Source organism: Dendropsophus ebraccatus, chromosome 10 (assembly GCF_027789765.1).
Source record: "Dendropsophus ebraccatus isolate aDenEbr1 chromosome 10, aDenEbr1.pat, whole genome shotgun sequence".
In the NCBI taxonomy this organism is placed as follows: Eukaryota; Metazoa; Chordata; class Amphibia; order Anura; family Hylidae; genus Dendropsophus; species Dendropsophus ebraccatus.
This window is the reverse complement of record NC_091463.1, coordinates 91,145,804-91,161,739: the sequence shown is the minus strand read 5'-3', so window position 1 is coordinate 91,161,739 and position 15,936 is coordinate 91,145,804. Positions and strand designations below refer to the sequence as shown.

Here is a 15,936-nt window from a genome sequence, read left to right as displayed (position 1 = left end):
CAACCCTATTGCTCTCGGAGGGATAAGTCAGTGCCAGAACTTCCTACCCAATAGGAACACATGAACGTTCAGCTGCTTCAAACATACACGTCTATAGGGAAGCCAGGAGAGAACTGTTGGCTGTAAGATTGGCTGTTCACCCATACATGTGATAGCTATCGCTCCTGATCCGTCCACACACACATTAAAGTGGTTATCCAGCGCTGTGAAAACATGGCCGCTTTCTTCCAGAGACAGCACCGCTCTTGTCTCCAGTTTGGGTGCAGGTTTTGCTACTTAGTTCCATTGAAGTTAATAGAACTTAATTGTAAACTATACCTGAACTGGAGACAAGAGTGGTGCTGTCTCTGAAAGAAAGCAGACATGTTTTTGTAGAGCTGAATAACCCCTTTAACGTTGGGCTCAGCAGAGCGTTCATATGTTCTGTATAGGGAGAGGTAAGGTACGCTTCTTCCCGACTCCTCTAATGGTGACTTATGTCTCCAAGACCAAAGGGGTGAGTGTATGATCCTTCTCTTCCCAAAAGATTATATTGTGGGAGTCAGGAGACCCCATATAAAGTGGTACCTTGGTTTAAGAGTAACTTGGTTTAAGAGCGTTTTGGTTTAAGAGCTCACAGTTTTTCAAAATTATGACTTGGTTTAAGAGCATTGCTTTGGTTTAAGAGCTCCCTGTACTGGGTAGGAGCGCTAGTGGGGGAGGGGCATGGTCTGCATAGAAGGGTCTACAGCCCTGTACTCTGACCCAGGAAGCCTCCCTCACCTTCTAAATCATAGCAGATCCACTCCAGGCTGGGGTTTACATCAGGGGACAGGACTGTGGAGGTAATCTCTTCATAGCTGTAAACCCTCTCTCCCCGGACAGAGAGTGCTGCATGTATGTGCCCACATCTGTCCTGCCCATTCCTTCATGCTCCCTGCAGTCTCTGTCCGCCCTTGTGTTTCCCATCCTCTCCATTACTGTACAGTAACTTATGATATCACATATTCTGCTGTTTCTGAATGTTTGTTTCAATAGTTTTACACGTTATTCAGAATAATAAAATCAATATTTTTGGGGTGTAGAACCAATTGTCTGCAGATCAGTGATTTCTTATGGGAAAATTTGCTTTGGTTTAAGAGTGGATTTGGATTACAAGCACGGTGCCGGAACGAATTATGCTCGTAATCCAAGGCACCACTGTACTTTTAATTAAAACTTTATCTTCTTTTTAAGAACATTATTGCAAAAATGTTTCGAATTGATAATGAATTCCTAGTCATGGCACATTATATGTTTAAATGTCAGATTTGTTTCTACAACCAATGTTATAGGAGACCTACAGTTATTATAGGAGACATTTCTTGCAGGGTGGTGAGGGGCTCTATGACTATTATGACTAGACAAATGTAAACCCATGCCCCCCTTGCTGACCACCGTGCCATGCGATTCTATGCTAAGGTGGAGGCACTACCTGGTGGGATCCAGCTTTGTGTTCTGGCCCCCCGTCTTTGACTATGGATATACATGGAGCCCTGGCGCACAGCAATACTCACTCCTTCTTTTTGTGTCTTGGCGCTCTGTCAGTTTCACACACTGATCCAATATCTGTTTCTACACTGGAAGCCAGCGACTGCAAGAGAAGGGATTAGAGGAGATTAGTGTCACTTCACAATGGAGAATGCGTCGGATGTTTGGCAGAACTGGGATGACGCTCCAATGCTGGTCAGCTCTCGGCTCTTTTCGACACATCATGGTCCATAACCTACAAGTAGGACAAGGGCTACACTTGACTTTGTCTCCACAATGTTGCCCCTTTGGATGATGGACCATAACGAAAGTATGGATGCCCTGCCAACTAAACATAAGGGACAACTATTTTTCGAGGAATGGAACCAGTTGTTTTGAGGGTGGGATACAGTTATATTGTGTGGCACCACCGCCTATGTTCCATACAGTATACTAGTTTTGCATTGTATGGTGGTGGTGGGTGTATAGCGGTATTATTTACACAACTGCATGAAAACATTATTGGGGCAAGGTATAGTACTATTATTTGGACACCAATACTTATACAGTGTACAAGCAGCCAGGTGTGTGTGTGTGTGTGTGTGTGTGTGTGTGTGTGGGGGGGGGCACCATAGAAGGTACCATATCATCTAAAAGGCCCATCTAGTGTTAACCGGACAGTCCATGTCTCCTAGTTCCTGCCTCCAGCCCACCGCTGTAGCTGGTCTATTTGCTCAGCATACTCTTAGTAGGTTCCTATGGTAATACATGTGGTTGCACCACAGACTCCTGTCCAGTGCCAATCCCTTTCTCCTGCATCAGTTACCAGAGGTTCAGCACTCCAGGCTCGGCCTAGACCCTTGGCATCTCCAGTGCTGCTGTGCCCGACACTGGTTACACCGAGCAGAACAGCATATAGTGAGGCCATAACATCGAGAGTGGGAATAAGGGACATAATCAAATCAAAAATAAACTTCAAGGGAAACGAGCACAATTCCTTTAAGGAGAACTTTACACATTAAAACCCTTACCAGAAGGAGTCAACCCCCCCAACCCCCTACAATAATCACTTTATGCTGCACACAACATGTGAGACATCTCAGTCCAAGTTTTTCTCTGTAAATACACAAGAACACAAGGCTCGGCTTTAATATAGAAGCAAAAGATTTTCCAATAAACAGTGAAATATGTCAAGGTTCATTAAGAGTTCATTAAATAAACAGCGGGCGTCGTACTGATAGTTCCTTTAAGTAAATAGCAAAACCGCATTCCCAAGGCTAAGGAACAGAGCATCACACCCGAGCCTTCCCGCTGCCCCTACACACCAGGTTAATATCGTCTGAACCGGATCATTTTATCAAGACCCCCCAAACCATTTATTGTATATGGACACCTGACTCTCCCCCGATGGCAGATACTGAGAGAGTAGGATCGGACATGTTGGATTTCTCAAAAGAGATAAGACACTGTGAGATTCCGCTTCCCATAATTCCCTTCTCCCCATGTATGACACATCGATGCTTGGCTGAGCGGGAACCTGTATATGGTTGGGAAATATTCATAGAAACGCTCATTCCCAATAACTGGCGCATATAAGCAAACGCTGACTAGATTTTTTTTTATCGCTTTCGGACGTAAATCGCCTTGGATAAATGGGGCTGCACGAGTAATCAACCAGTGCCGGACTGGGATATCTGGGGCCCACCAGAGGAAATGATCCTGAGGGGGCACCAATGAAGAACCAGTGAGAAATGACATGTCAGTCAGTGTTACTGCAGGTTCTGAGATGGGGGCCCAACAGAGGATTCTCCGGCCCTCCGGTGGGCCAGTCCGACGCTGTAATCAACTGACACAGCGTTCAGCACTTATTATCCTCGCCGTCAGCTCATATAAAAAGAGCCTTAAAGGGGTTATCCGGGATTAGAAAAACATAGCTGATTTCTTCCAGAAGCAGCGCCACTCTTGTCCTCCTTTTGTATATGGTATTGCATTTCAGTTACATTGAGGTGAATGGGGCAGAGTTGTAGTACCACACACAACCTGAGGAAATAATGTCATAATAATGGGTTACAACTAACAAAAAGGAGGAGGTCCTCGTCATGTAATGTATATACATATATCAAAAATGTACTAAAGGGGCTTGAACATAAATAACACTATTGTGAGGTAGAGCGAAGAATCGGATGGCACTCACCAGTTCATGCAAGGTCATTTATTGTGGATGAACTGGTGAGTGCCGTCCGATTCTTCACTCTACCTCACGATATTCACTGCTTCAAAAGACTGAGCACCACCACAGGTCAGCCGTTGTTGGTCCGAATCGAGGTGGCAGCTGTTTACACTCCCTTTGCAAGCCGCATTACAATAGTTGCGGAACACAGAACAGTGCCGGGTATAAATACCACTGTACTCACACTTAAGGATGGTGTATACCAAAACCTGGACTGGGATAGGAAGATTTGGTGTTCATTGGTAGCACGACCCTTAGGCTTAACCCATCTTCCCTGTCCATTTACGTAAAGACGGACATTGCCCAAATGAACACAGTCCTATGGGAAAGGAGCCAAGGCCGATCTCCTCAACTAATGGGGTGGTCTCATGATGGCAACTTCTATCCATATGTCTTATTAGGTCATATAGGAGTCATAGAGGGGGGGCTTCGGGGCTTTAGACCTGGCACGTCCATACATTTTGTGGACGGCCATTTATTTGGATGGCTGCCATCCAAATGAAAGTATGTAACAGAGTAGGAGCCTTGTGGGACCTTCAAAGAATTGTCTCAAGACCACCCCACTTTAAAACACAGGAACCGTTGTCATCCACACATGGCTGCCAAATGTGTGGGTGACCACGGTTCCCTCTTCTTTTTTTTTTTAAGAGGGGTGGTATTCTTGAGACAATTCCTTGAAGGTCCCACAAGGCTCCTACTCCGTTACATAACTACAACTCCCAGAATATAATGCGATTTTGTGATTTATAAACCTCGACCTTGAAGAAGTTCACCACATTCTCTGCCAAACCCACGACTGGCACGAAAAACTCAGGAAACGTCATGAATGTTCAGAACACAAAGTCAGCGGCGTATCCTTCATAGCTTCAGCTACAACATTCTCCAAGAACCTCAGAGATTGCATAAGAGACAGGTATGTACTGAGGAGCCCCAGGCGTGGTGCTGAGGAGGTTCTGTAAGATGTTCACCTGCTGGAGCGTTTCCAGAAAGGGTTAACTCAGCCTCCATAAGGTTGGTATAAAAGAGGCAAATACAGTCTGGTTTATTGTCTGCCTTACATAAATCATGACATGGAAAAAGCTATTAGACCGCATTCCCTGGAGAGGCAACAGGTTCCGGATGTAGCATACACTCCCAGCACAGATACCGGCTGACGTTACAGGTGCCAAGGGATATAGATTTTTCCGGGGCCATTAACAAATAAGCAGTAAGTAGGTATTCCTGTGCTGGATGGGGGAGAGATTTACCGGCATCTATACCGGAGGTCAAGGGGGTGGTCACACCTCACAGTCAAACAAAGGTTAGGTGGCGTATTGTCAAAGCGGGAGGAATCGGAATTGTTGTAGAAAACCGGGTACTTAGGTGTAAGGCGATTATCGTGCAAAAAATTAAACAATAATCATCCTGTGTAATTGCAGTCAACGATCGAAAAATCGTTTGTGTGTCATTGATCATTGATTTAGAGCGGACCCTAAAATCACTCGCTGTAATTCCGCATTCGTTCACTAATCGGTCAGTGTAATTGCACATCGTTTTTTTTCTTTTGGATGGAGTAAACGATCATAGTAACTAACAACTATCGTTCTGTGTAATAGGGTGAACGATTTACGGTTAAGGGTCCATTTACGCAGAAAGATTATCTGACATTATCTGCCAAAGATCTGAAGCCAAAGCCAGGAATGGATTTGAAGAGGAGAGAAAAGAGGAGAAATCTTAGGCTTTCCTTTAGGACCTGATCTCTGTTTATAGTCTGTTTCTGGCTTTGGCTTCAAATCTTTGGCAGATAATCTGTCAGAAAATCTTTCTGTGTAAATGGACCCTAACTATAAACAATCTTAGTTGCAATTGTTTATCGTTAATCGTTAAAAATCGGACACTAACTATAGAGGGTGCAGAGGATGGAGCTTAGGGTACTATTACACGGCCCAACGGGGGCCCAATAACTATAAACGAGCGCCGATCTGCTAGATCCGCACTCGTTTACTGGACCTATTACACGGCCCGATAATCGTTTAAAAAGGGCTGCATGGACATTGTTACTGATGTCCTTGCAGCCCTTGCTTAAACTGCATACATTACCTATCCACAGTCCAGGGCTCTTCTTGTGGTCCGCTTCTCCCCGGGTCCCGCGTGCTGCAGCTTCGGAGCAGCCTGTCTTAGCGGACAGGCCGCTCAGCCAATCACTGGCCTCGGTGGTCGCTGCCAGTGATTGGCTGAGCGGCCTGTCAGCTAAGACAGGCTGCTCCGAAGCTGCAGCACGCGGGACCCGGGGAGAAGCAGAGAGCAGGAGCAGCCCTGGACTGTGGATAGGTAATGTATGCACTTTGCAAATGGTCAGCAGCCGGCAACACACCGCTATTACACGCCCGACAATTATAGGTCCAGATCTATATCAACTATCAGCCATTGATCATTGTCATTGGCTGATCATTGTGTTTATTACACGCAACGATAATCGGCCGATTATCATTCCATGTAATAGGGCCCTTAGAGTACAGGTGGTTGACCCTGGCAATTTCTGCACGATTGGCCAACATTCTTGACTTGGTTAAACAGTCTTTAGGGTATATGTACAAAGAGTAATTCTCGCTGAAAACTCAGTGCGGAATCCACCCCTTGCTCCCCCACTTGAAGTTCCGCTCCATTATATGCTCAGGTGGATTCTGTCGTCCACCCAAAGAAATGACATGTCAATTCTTTGGGCGGACAGTGGAATCCGCATGACCACAGAATGGAGTCTATGGAGCCGGCAGAGAGGTAAGCGGGAGCGTGCAGAGATAAGCAGTGGATTCTGCACAGAGTTTTCCATCAGAATTACTCTGTGTGCATATATCCATAGACGGTAGATCCATTGTTCAAGCACATTGGCTTCAATTGTAGAACTATTGACCATTGTAGGGAAACTCCGCGCACGCTCGCAGGCATCCAAAGTCTTCATCTAACCCTGTCTCATAGCGTGAGCTGATCCTCGCCAGTCATCGCGTCTGATTTATACCCACGTTGTGCCAATCGGTGCTGTCTATCTGTCAATACGTGTTCCACAGGTCTGGCATGGATAGGGTTAAAAGTCAGAGGTTATGGGAAAGCAGCTGTGTTATGAACGCCGTTGCACAACGGGAGGAGACAGGAAATAATGGGTCAGATTATACAGACTTTAAACATCCTCCTCGTATAATCCTACACTGTCTCTATATATTACCGTTGTCCCTTCCTACCCTCGTTCTGCCCGCTCTGCTGGTGTCTCTGCCATCGTGGAGAGTTACGGACGGGACATGCCAAACTGAATCTGCCGCGCGAAGCCTGTTAACCGTCCCCTCTCTGTCTGCTTCTACGGTCTCTTTATAACATTACGGGCATAATAATAAAAACCGGTTAGGACGGGCGTACCTCAATGGGGTCTCCTTAAAGGAATTGTCTTCTTTGACCATATCCCCTGTTAGGACTTACACGGCTGATGATGTCCTTTATTTAGATATAAATGTTCACAATTTTCAATAAAATCAATGATATTTTTTGTAAATTATATACAGTAGCTCAAGATTTTCTATTAACCACAGTTTGAGGAAATATCCCTATCCTTTTACCTTGTTTTTAAGTCAACTGGTGTCAAAAAGATATACAGATTTGTAAATGACTTATATTTGAAAATCTTAAATCTTCCAGTACTTATCAGCTGCTGTATGTCCTGCGGGAAGTGGTATATTCTTTCCAGTCTCTCTGCTGCCACCTCTGTCCATGTCAGGAACTGTCCAGACCAGTATTAAAGGGGTAGTGCGGCGGTAAAGAATTATTGACAGAATAACACACATTACAAAGTTATACAACTTTGTAATGTATGTTATGTCTGTGAATGGCCCCCTTCCCCGTGTCCCCCCACCCCCGCACGTGGACCCGGAAGTGTGGTGCGATATACATACCTGACGCGTGTCGACCCCCGTCTTCTGTCGATGCAGTCTTCGGGAGGCCGGCCGGAGCGGGTCGGCTGGCCTCCTGAAGCTGACGTCTTTGAAGAAAATGGGGGACGGGGTCGGTTGACACAGATCAGGTATGTATAGCGCACCACACTTCCGGGTACACATGCAGGGGTGGGGGGACACGGGGAAGGGGGCCATTCACAGACATAACATACATTACAAAGTTGTATAACTTTGTAATGTGTGTTATTCTGTGAATAATTGCTGAGCGCCGCACTACCCCTTTAAATTACCATAGGAAATCTCTCCTGCTCTGAACAGTTCCTGACATGGACAGAGATGGCAGCAGAGAGCACAGTGTCAGACACCACTTCCTGCAAGACATACAGCAGCTGATAAGTACTGGAATACTTGAGATTTTCAAATAGAAGTAATTTACAAATCTGTATAATTTTCTGACACCAGTTATTTGAAAACTATTCTTATTTCCCTGGAGTACCCCTTTAAAGATCCTGAAAATCAATGACAATGATCTTTCCCAGTCCAAGTCTTTGGCTCCTCCTCTCCTGTATAACTCTCCCAGACGTGACCATTTGATTGAACCATTTACATTGATTTTTCTTTCTTTATACTCAGTTTACACGCGGCTCCTTCATAGAGAAGGTACATAGAAGGCTACTATAAAAGGGACAGTATATATACACTCACTAGCAATATAACGCCAGATCTCACCCAGAACCAAGGTGGATTGTGACATTACTGAACACTAAACGTTAGGCTTCGTTCACATAGTGCATATTCAAGTTTATAGGGGCACTTTGGCAAAAGCTATTTGGAAATTTCATGTACTTATCATCTGCTGTATGTCCTGCAGGAAGTGGCGTATTCTCTCCAGTCTGAATCAGTGCTCTCTGCTGCCACCTCTGTCCATGTCAGGAACTGTCCAGAGCAGGAGAGGTTTTCTATGAGGATTTTCTACTACTCTGGACAGTTCCTGACATGGACAGAGGTGGCAGCAGAGAGCACTGTGTCAGACTGGAGAGAATACACCACTTACTGCAGGGCATACAGCAGCTGATAAGTACTTGAAGACTGGAGATTTTTAAATAGAAGTAATTTACAGATCTGTATAACTTTCTCACACCAGTTGATCTGAAAGGAAAAAAAATTGCTTTAACAAAATATCAAAGTGAACCTTATTTTTTATTTAGTGTTTTAAAGATTTTTTTCCCATGCATTTTCTTTTACTAAGCTTTTACTGGGAAGTGTTTTTTTTAGCACTAGAGATGAGCAAATATAGTAAGTTCAGGTTCACTCGCCTTTGAATACCATAGCCCATCTTCTCCAGGCAGCGGGATTCAAATGCTGAGCGAGCACTCACTGTAAGTTCGCTCCTCTCTATTAAGCACATTTTTACTTTCTAAAGTGCTTTAAAGCATTCGGGTGCCAATAAGTGTGTGTGGTTTTTTTTTGTTTTTTTTTGCACACAAAACGCCCATACTACATCTAAAACAATTACCAAGCACTTTTCCTTTTTCATAGCCATAGTAATTGCTGCAATAAAAGGAAAAAAAACACATAAAAAGTCCTATTGAGTTTAATCTAATATCTTGCAGAGTAAAAAAATATATTCTAAAAAGGTATATAAAAAAAATTGTTGTTTAAGGGTGCGTTCACACGTAACGGATCCGCAGCGGATTTCTTGCTGCGAATTCCCAGCGAGATCCGCTGCAGATCCCTCCCCTGTACATTCTATGGGCAAACAAACTCGCTCCGGCCTCCGGAGCGTATACATCACCTGCTCCCAGCTCTGGCTTGCTTCGGGGATCCCGACACATCCCACTCGGCCAATCAGTGCGCTGCCCCGCCGCAGCGCACTGATTGACTGAGCGGGACGTGAAGGCGCCGGGAGCCCCGAAGCAAGCCGATGCGGGGAGCAGGCGAAGTTTACGCTCCGGCGGCCGGGGGGTTAACTGGGCGGGCCGCTGACATACAGTAGGATGTGCATCCCGCTGCTAGTTTGTCTGCCCATAAGTGTACAGGACAGGGATTCACAGCGAGAAATCAGCAGAACCACTATGTGTGAACGCACCCTTACTGTTTAAAATACACTCCATTTAATATGATAATGAGGCATTTCGGTGCACTGGGGGCGGAGCTAAGATCCTCAGTGCACTGATCCGCTCGCTTCTGCTGGTTACTTCAAATTAATACAGGAGTAATACTCTGTTTATATTAGTTAGAAGGGGCGGCCTTGGCCAGGGTGGATTGGTGCACTGAGGGTGGTAGCCCTATCCCTCATTGGCATATTTTAAATAAACTGCTATAAAAATATATCAGCAGGTTAAATGCTTCTGAGTTCATGAAAAAAAAAAAAATTGCTGGCTTAGCGGGAATTCTATTGGCACTCGCCCCTGTCCCTCATGGAGGGGTTGCCTATAGCAACCAATCAGATTCAAACGTTTTAAAAATGAAAGCTTGATTCTGATTGGTTGCTACGGGCAATTGCTCTGCTGTTCCAATGTACAAGGTCTGATAAAGTATAGCGGAGAACTAAAAATTTACTACGGGCAGGGGGTGGGGGGAAAATAATAAACACACTTAGAGAGATTTGTCAAACATGGTGTAAAGTGAAACTGGCTCTGTTGCCCCTAGCAACCAATCAAATTCCACTTTTCATTCCTCACAGACTCTTGGAAAAAGAAAGGTGGAATCTGATTGGTTGCTAGGGGCAACTGAGCCAGTTTCACTTTACACCATGTTTGATAAATCTCCCCCACTATGCTTACTATTCCCTAAGTCCGCACAGTGCCGCATCGGGTACGTCATGACGCGGGATCCACTTCAGAGACTGGTGGTATTTAGTGTCCTGCCCCAGTCACTGACTGGCTGAGCGGGCATCCATCAGCTGGGTCGTGATGTAGCTGGCGGGGAGCTCAGAAGACAGCTGGCAGAGTCTAGGAGCAGGACGTGGCTCTGTGCGGGTGCCGGGACAGGTGAGTATAAATTGTTTTTTATTCCCCCACCCCCTGCCCTTAATGATTTTTTTATTTTACCGCTGGACTTCCTCTTTAATGCTGTACATCCCCTTTAACTCTATGGAAGAACCTGCATGGCTGACAGACTCATATATGCATAGTCACATAATGAAGGGGGACAAACTTTGTGCTATTGTACCAGCCCCCCCTTTAAGTGACGCGGCTTCTTTTGTTCGTGTATAATGCATTTCTATGAGCCACAGCACATCACGCAATTCCATACAATCCCATCTAATGATAATACGATTTGGACGGCGTACACAGGGCCCTGTGCCCACCTCCTCTCCCACCAGTTACCGTAGCAACAGATGCAAGAGTCTGTAAAGATGGCTCATGCCAATGCGGAGGGAACTGATGGTGCTAAGATTTGGCAAAAGCGAATAGCAAGTTAAATGAAATGTGACAGTACACAACACATGGATTACCGCTCTGTTATGTTCTGGGGTTTGTGTTCATTAGTGAACCGAAAGCGTAAACATTACTCCATGGAGAAGAAGACGGGATCTGCTGCAACGCTGGGCGCTGAAAGTTATATATATCTACAGTACAAGATACACATATAGATGTATATACACATGGAATGCAATGAAAACGATTGGTGGAGTTTGCGAAAAAATCCTATTGAAGAGGGCGCTGTCATAAGGCTAGGTTCACACACAGTTTTTTGAAGTGCGTAAAATGACCACACCTCAAAAAATACCTGTACCCTCAGCTTTAACCTAGGAACGGCTGGCTTCCCATTGACAGTTAATGTATAGGTGTGTATATAAAAAAAATTTCCAGCCGTAATTACAGCCATTGAACGGACAAAAACAATTTTTGGGAGTATTTTTGGTACTTAAACACGTTAAAGCACTAACAAATTGAAAAGCCCCTTAAGCTAAGCCCCACCCAAATGGCCAGTCATCATCTAAAGATAGAAGGGACCAATAGAAAGGTCTAAGTTTCTTCTAAAAAAAGTTCTAAACTTTTTGTGGCAAGACATTTTTCAGGACCATCAGGGCACCTTAAAGCAGAAGTCCGGAAAATCTCACCTGTGACCCGTTCCCGGCAGCAATGCATCTCCCATGGCGTTCCCAGCGCAGGAAGTGTGATGCACACTGCCTATGCCGGAGGTCCCCGAAGCTCTCCCGGCAGCCAAGCATCTCATCGGAGAAGCTCGGAGATGCTTGGCTGCCAAGAGAGTTTCGGGAAAATGACAGAGGCTTCGGGACTTCCAGCTCCTCTACTATTTTCCTGAAGCTCTCCAAGCAGCTGAGAGTCTCAGAGCTTCTCCGATGAGATGCTCGGCTGCCGGGAGAGCTTCGGGGACCTCCGGCATAGGCAGTGTGCATCATACTGCCTGCGCCGGGAATGTGACATGGGAAGCGCGGCTGCTGGGAACGGGTCAAAGGTGAGTTGAAATGTTTTTTTTTTTTTTTTTTTACAGAGGTCACTGCAGACGGTGGGGATGCAGCTGTTTTTGAGCTCCCCCACTGTATGCAACGACCCTACCCAGTGTATAAGACGACCCCCAACTTCTGAGAAGATTTTTTGGGATTAAAAATTTGTGTTATACGCTGGAAAATATGGTCCTTTCCTGTCCCAGTGTCCCCGAAGCTATGCATCACAGGCTCCAGGACTCCCTTCAGAACTAATTTTCTCCCAAGTTCCGATGTCGTCACGACCAGGCTGATGTGAGATTGCTGGAGCATGAGATTCCAGAGCCCAGTGGGGATCCTGCAGCAGTGAGACAGCGCTATGGAGGTACGGGGAGAGGTAAGTAGAGCTTGTTTATTATGCTCTTTCCTGCCCATGCCTTTTTGAAGATTTTTTATTTCCTCCGGACTTATCTTTAAAAAGATACTCTCTTGATAGATCCCCCCCCCACTTAGCTGCCCAACTGGTGATGTGCCACCCATGGCAGTGACCCATCTCTGACATTGATTGGCTAAGTAAGATCGAGCAAGGGAGTAGGGCTTAATTTTATTTTGATCTTTTTAGGTGCCGTATAATTATTATTTTCCCTCCTGTGAAAACCGCTTTAAAGGGGTTGACTAGTTAAAAGAACTAGATAATGTGGCCTGCTAAGGGCCCTCAGGTTAGATCTAGAATGAAGAGCAGCTAAGAAGAGTAGCTAAGAAGATCTGGCATCACATACGGGAAACCCAATGGTTATTTTTGGGCATATTGGAAACCTTCATTTGCCCTCTGGGCCGCTGCAGGGATATTGAACTTTGGCTGATGGATTCCAACACAGATTTCCACTAAGGAGCGGCACACCCTGCAACCTATTATTGTTGGACTCTGCTAGTAAAAAAAAAGTCTGTCTATTGTGGACAACTCCTTAAAGTGTTCTGCATCAGTCTTCTGCATCAATCTTTGTAGGACAAGTCACTAACAATAAGGAGGACGGTTGTAACTAGTATTGAGCGGACCTGTCAAACTGTTCAGGTTCTGCAACGTTCTCCGAACCCAAACTCTCAGGATTTAAGCCCCCGCAGCTGCAGAAGTTGGATGCCACTCTAGGGAGCCCAGGAAAACATCGATACAGCAATAGGCTATTTTCCTGGATTCCCTAGGGCTCCATCCAACTTCTTGAGACACAGGTTTTTTAATTCCGAGAGTTTGGGTTTGGAGAATGCTGCCGAACCTGAACAGTCTGACAGGTCCGCTCAACACTAGTTGTAACCCTTTAGTAACACATGTCCAGACTAGAAGAAACTGACATGCTACACCTTGCTGCAAGGGGTGGACCAACTTTAAGTGCACTACAGCAATGTCAAAAGGCCTTTGTCCAGTATTGTCCAAAAAATTTCTTCTTGCCCGCTAGTTGACAGGAGGCCTACTAATGTTACTTCACATGGACCCACATCATGCCCTGTGTTAATTATAGGAGGAGCTTCGGACATCTACACACTTGCGGTGTTATGCTGGTTTAACCTTTTCCTTACTTTAGTGGTCTTGATGATAGGAATCTATATTTTTTTTAGCTTCGCCCCAACATTTTTTCTTCCTTCCTTCACTTATGAAACAATCTTAGGATTGTGGTAAAACTGGATAGTAAGCCTTCAACCACCACACCCTTCATCACTGCCAGCCCCGGGGAGCCAACAGTCTCTGATGGTTCAAGGCATCTGTTCTGTCTATTTTTATACTTAGTTTTCCGACTTCTTTACGTCAAAATATACACACGGGACCAGTTCTATCAGTTCCCTACAGAAACATCAAATAAAAACCTACAGGTCTCGCTCCCTGAAGAAGGTGGTGGAGAAACACTTGGCATTTAAAGACACAAAACTATGTAGCACTCTTGACTGTGATGGATGAGTAGGCTCAAATTTCTTGCCTAGATCTAGGTCTAAAGCTGGCCAAAAACAATGTTAAAGTTGTCAGAACCCACCAATATCGACATGATTGGCCAACCATCTACTAAATTCTTTTAGGGATAATGTTTTTGGTTCTCAAGAAGAACTAGGTTCCATTGCTCTAAAGACTCCCTACTCTGTGCAAGTAGGATCCTTACTTACCTACAACCAGTACACACAGCAACTTCCACAGCCAACTAGAACTGTACTGATGAACGAAACATTGACCTCTGTGAACATAGACTTACCAGTCACTTTTGTTTTTGCTAATATAGAGCGATAAGAAGCAAGAGCAGACTGGCTTCTGTCAATGGCGGCAACTGGTTATGTTTTGAGGTTACTATATGGCCACCTATGGAGAGTGGTGATGCCATGGCCCGGGGTTGCTTCTCATTTGGCTTTCAATATTAAGAAGACAATGTGAAACAAGAACCTGAGCCATTGTTGTGGGACCTCTTGAGGTCTATGGTGCCATAGGGGATGCTGGATAAGTTCCTCTAGCCTTGGAAGAACAACAAACGTTTGATATCACTGATATTATGCTAAAGAGGTTGGGTCAATCGTTATCTTACGCCTCCATTTACCTTAAAGGATCCCATAAAAAACGATAGGAGATTCTGTTTTGCGGCGGTGACTTTAGCAGCTCTTCTCTTCTTCCTTAGTGTCTTTGGTGATGGCAAGCTCCATCCGCTGCTAGACTTCTCCTTTTCCCCAAGGGTCTCTACCCTTCCTCCCGAGTCCAAATGAGACTCACTCCGTGTCCTCCACATGGCTCCTGCGGCCCCCAGAGTTCTGCTCTCTGACCCGTCATCTTCATCACTATCACAAACTAAGTTACCAGCACTGAAGGAGCGTTCCACCTTTACTTCTGGGACAGGCAAGGATGAAGCATTGAGGGATGAAGGGTTGGGAGCATCGGGAGGAGGTTGTCTTCTGATAGCTGTACGCTTCCAGTGTAGAGGGTTATCGGGAGAGAGACACGTGTCACTGCCAGACTTTCGTAGTGGGTTAAATACGTGAAGCATCTGTAAAAGAGAGAAATGTGGAATTAAAATTCTGCCTCTAGTGGAGAAACTTAAGTTTAACAGCTATGACCCAATTATGGGGCCATAAAAATAACATTAGTAGTGTTGAGCGAACCTGCCAAGCTCTTCAGGTTCGGCAATGTTCTTTGAACCCAAACGCTCTGCATTTGACTCCCGATGGCTGGGGAAGTTGGATGCCAGGGATTAATGTATAGAGCCTACAGCTATATCCAGGTTTTCCAGGACTCCCTAGGACGGCACCCACCTTCTCCGTCTGCCAGGAGTCAAATGCCAAATGTTTGGGTTCAATGAACTTTGCTGTACCTGAGGATTTTGTCACACTCACTCAAAACTAATCACCAGTATAGGCAATGGTGCACCCATTCTTGGAGCCATCCTATGAAGATTTTAAAATTTTCTGAAAATCTTTTGGACAATTGAGGACTATAAGGGGAATAATGAGTTCTGAGAGGGCAAAATTGAAAATAGAAAGCCCATACTGGTGCATTCCAAGGGAATCCAGCGGTCACCTTAGTTGATAACTAGGACATTGATTTTACTAGTGTTTGCTGATCGCTTCGAATGCGTAAACAGGCAGGTTTCAGGCTCTGTGTATATATGGAGGTATCTAGAAAAGGTATAAAAACAAATCTAACAAAAGAAATAAGTGAAAGAAGCGCGTCACACAGAACAACAGAGGCAGGTGTGAGGACAGGTGCATGGGAGCGATGTTTGAGGAAACATATGATGAAATGTGCTCTAAATATGGATGGACAGATAATTCCCAGCAAAGTTCTGATCATTCACAGAGTTTAATCATTTCCATTGGGTTATCTATAGGTTTGATGTCAGGAAGTTTCCAGTATACGTTCTCATGCCTATCCCTGCCGGTCA

General features: G+C 45.1%; 1 protein-coding gene across 3 annotated transcripts in view; it reads right to left on the bottom strand.

Annotated features, from left to right (window-relative positions):
- LOC138766339 (regulator of G-protein signaling 3-like) overlaps window positions 1–15,936 on the bottom strand; it is a 51,074-nt gene that overhangs the window by 21,367 nt on the left and 13,771 nt on the right. For all 3 annotated transcript variants that reach the window (XM_069943878.1, XM_069943880.1, XM_069943879.1), the window contains 2 exons: window positions 14,602–15,042; window positions 1,536–1,612 (listed from right to left, as the gene is read on the bottom strand). In XM_069943878.1, the coding sequence (XP_069799979.1) occupies window positions 1,536–1,612; window positions 14,602–15,042 (518 nt within the window). The remainder of the gene's footprint in view (window positions 1–1,535; window positions 1,613–14,601; window positions 15,043–15,936) is intronic.